Source organism: Phaseolus vulgaris, chromosome 2 (genome assembly GCF_051622355.1).
Source record: "Phaseolus vulgaris cultivar YP4 chromosome 2, ASM5162235v1, whole genome shotgun sequence".
NCBI classification, from domain to species: domain Eukaryota; kingdom Viridiplantae; phylum Streptophyta; class Magnoliopsida; order Fabales; family Fabaceae; genus Phaseolus; species Phaseolus vulgaris.
The window spans coordinates 40,626,809-40,630,447 of NC_143499.1; the positions used below are offsets into that span (position 1 = coordinate 40,626,809).

Genomic DNA, 3,639 nt, shown 5'->3' on the forward strand with positions numbered 1-3,639 from the left:
AATCCTAAACAATCATATACACACACTTAAGATTTCTAAACAAGATTCAACTCAAATTCAAAACTCAAGCAATCAACTTTTATTATTGTTTAAACTTTAAACAATTCAAGGCGTAGCTAAACAACATGCAAGAAGATTTTCAACATCAGAAACAACATTTAAATACCAAATTATCAAAATATACCATCTCTATACTTTCAAAAGATATAAATTCAAACAATTTTCATAAGATGACATCCTTGCAAGATTGGAACTTGTGACCATATCACTTCACATCAAGATCCTATAATCTACAGTTTTATTGAAAGATAAAATTAGTTTACCTTACATGACTAGATGTATGAATACTCACAAAGAGTTTAATCTCCCAAAAAACAGGTATAACTTAACCTACACCACAAAGTTCTGATGAATAATTTGAACACATTATTAGGACCTTAAACTGATAAAGACTAATCTTAGAGCCATAAACACTACATGCAAGACACGTCTATCCAAATAAAGAGAAAAACTCAAAATTAACTCAAAAGAAAAAAAAATAACAAAATTAATTTTACTTTAATAAAAAAAATTGACTGAACAATATGCATTGACAAGAAACAAAATGACATTCGATTATCAATATGATAAGTGCTGAGACTAAAAATATAGAGAAAAACAATTATAATAATTAAATATAAAACTTAATAACTAATTTTTTATTTAAATAAATTTTCACTTTAATAATAAAATATTTAAATATCATTTTAATTATATTATCTATATTTTAAAACTATTTTCTATTTCTTTGTACTTTGGATTTTTTAATAATTTTGATTAGAAATATATATTTTTCATATAGCGTTACATAAAAACATTAATTACTTAAATTGCAATGTTAAATTTTTAATTTAAACTACACAAAAATTTAAATAAATAATAAAAACAATACAATCATTAATTGTCTTTTTAAAACTAAAATAAATAACAGTAAATAAAAAAATAAAATAAAAATAATCTGCAATTAACAAATATAAATTATAACTTATAAATTAAAAACTTAAAAATAAAGTATTTTAAAACTCTTTTCATATATTTATTGTCTTGATAAATTAACTTCTGATATAATAAAATGTGGTAAAGATACTGATAGTCTGTAATAAATGAGTAACATATAGTGTGGTATTGTGTGAGAAAGTCAGAGATGAATTAATTTAAGCCGTACATGAATTTTACCTTCCTCACATAGCGAATTTCCTAGTTTCCCCTCTCATCCCAACCCACAAACCTAACAAGCTAAGCTACACACCATTCATAAGGAAACACTCACTTTCCTAATCTTCTTTCATAATTTTTGTTTACATATCAATAAAAACCGCAGAGAATCCCGGCATCAGCCCCTATAAATCAACCCCTGTCACCACCCTTACAATATACTAACCCTTCTCTCTCTCTCTCTGCTTGGAGCAATGGCCAAAGCCATGGCATTAATGCTGCTCATGCTCTTAGTCACTGTGTTTTCTGAAGAGCTTCACACTCTTCCATCAGCCCCACTTCACCCCCCAACTTACCCACCTGCAAACGCCCCTCACCACCCCCACCCCCACCACCACCACCACCACCCACCAGCTCCAGCCCCTGCACCTCTCCACCCTCCTTCTCCCCCTTCCCACCCCCATTACCCTCCAGCCCCTGCTCACCCTCCAACCCATCACCATCACCATCACCCTTCTGCTCCTGTTCACCCTCCTCTCAACCCTCCGCTTGTTCCAGTTCACCCCCCTCTTAAGCCTCCGGTTCCAATTCACCCTCCTCTTAACCCTCCGGTTCCAGTTCACCCTCCTGTCAAGCCTCCTGTTCCAGTTCACCCTCCGGTCAAGCCTCCTGTTCCAGTTCACCCTCCGGTCAAGCCTCCTGTTCCAGTTCACCCTCCGGTTCCTGTCCACCCTCCTGTTCCAGTGCACCCCTTCCGTAGAAGCTTTGTTGCAGTTCAAGGAGTTGTCTACGTGAAGTCCTGCAAGTATGCTGGCGTTGACACCCTCTTGGGGGCCACACCACTGCTTGGTTAGTCTCCATTAGCTACTCGTTAACCTTGTTTTCCTTTTCTGCTGCAAGTTTATTGTATACTGATACTGCATGTTTAGATAACTTAATGCTATACTATCCAAGCACATGTTTTTGCTCTTTGGGAAATATTCCCTTTAAAAAACATGTCTTGCAGATTTTGTATTATATTTTTAGATCTTGTCTTTTTAGTTGTTCTTCTACCTTTTTTTGGCTATCTAATTTGTTCTGCTGTTTGAGCCGTTTGTAGTTCCAACAGGTAGGTAGATAAATATAAGTTTATCTCACTTTCATTTGATTTTATTTCTGTGTAATTCCAGACCTTTTTTGTAATTTATATTTCCTGTGTATGCATGTTGTTTTCAGTTTGAGAATAGTCATATCCACGCGCCTTAAAATGTTCTATTTTCAATTTTCCTTTTTCCAATGCATGGCTGTGGCTTGATTTTAGGAAAGGAAAATTTCCGAAAGCAAAACCCCAGAGAAATGAGTGTGTTTTTCCACATGGTGTAGTGATTTTTATTTACGCATATCAAAGCATAATAAATTCATGATGAATTGGGCACAGTTGTTGGTTTGTGTGTGTGTGAGAGAGAGAGAGAGAGGATTGCAAAACAGCAATTACTTTATGGTAAAGTTGATTTGTCGTCTCACGAAAGCTGCACAGTTTCTGAGAAAATGACTTTGTTTGTTGTGACTCTTTTCACCCTAGAGTAATGGTGACACTTTTTACTGTGGAATGACACTGTTATCCCCGTTTGGTAAACGACAAGAGATGAGTGTGTTGATGGTTTGAAACTGCATTGCAGGTGCCGTTGTGAAGCTCCAGTGCAACAACACGAAGTACAAGCTGGTCGAAACCAGCAAGAGTGACAAGAACGGTTACTTCTACTTCGAAGCCCCAAAGAGCATCACAACATACGGAGCTCACAAGTGCAATGTAGTTTTGGTGGGTGCACCGTATGGCCTGAAACCCTCAAATCTCCATAGTGGTGTCACTGGTGCTGTTCTCAGGCCAGAGAAGCCATTTTTGTCTAAGAAGCTTCCCTTTGTGCTCTACACTGTTGGGCCTCTTGCGTTTGAGCCAAAATGCAAAAATGCCTCTTGATGGTCTGTTGTGTCCCTGTATCTTAATATTTATGTGTTTTCCGTTTGTAGTGTTCTGAGTTTGAACTGATCATACACAATAAGTGACGGTATGAAACAGATAGTTCTCGTATGAATTGTTAATTTAGTGTAAAAGAAATGTTGTTTATGGCTTTTGCTTAAGATGCTGCTGTGTCTATATTCTTCTGTTGCTCTTCATTCTTTCATTTTTCCTATATTTTCGGTGCAGGGATTTTTCACTTCCAACAATGAAAGAAAAATCATTTTACATAACATCATATATTAATATTCTAACTTGAAAATAAAATAATATATTTATACATTAGATTATAAATAGTTATTGTATATACTTTTGGTACATCGTTTTATTGTTTTGTTTAGACAGGGGAAGGTGGGGGAAAGTGAAAGAAAAGAATCTGAAATTTATGTGCAAACTTAATGCTTCCTCCATTTTTGAATGAATTTTTGTAATGAATAATCTCTCACTTG

The 3,639-nt window shown here is 35.1% G+C and overlaps 1 protein-coding gene across 1 annotated transcript; it reads left to right on the plus strand.

The window, feature by feature from the left end:
- Window positions 1–1,150: 1,150 nt before the first annotated feature.
- On the plus strand, window positions 1,151–3,312 carry AGP31 (arabinogalactan protein 31). The gene is made up of 2 exons (XM_068613943.2): window positions 1,151–2,043; window positions 2,853–3,312. Exons 1-2 carry the CDS (start codon window positions 1,449–1,451, stop codon window positions 3,149–3,151), a joined length of 894 nt encoding a protein of 297 aa, XP_068470044.1. The 5' UTR covers window positions 1,151–1,448; the 3' UTR covers window positions 3,152–3,312.
- The last annotated feature ends 327 nt before the right edge of the window (window positions 3,313–3,639 follow it).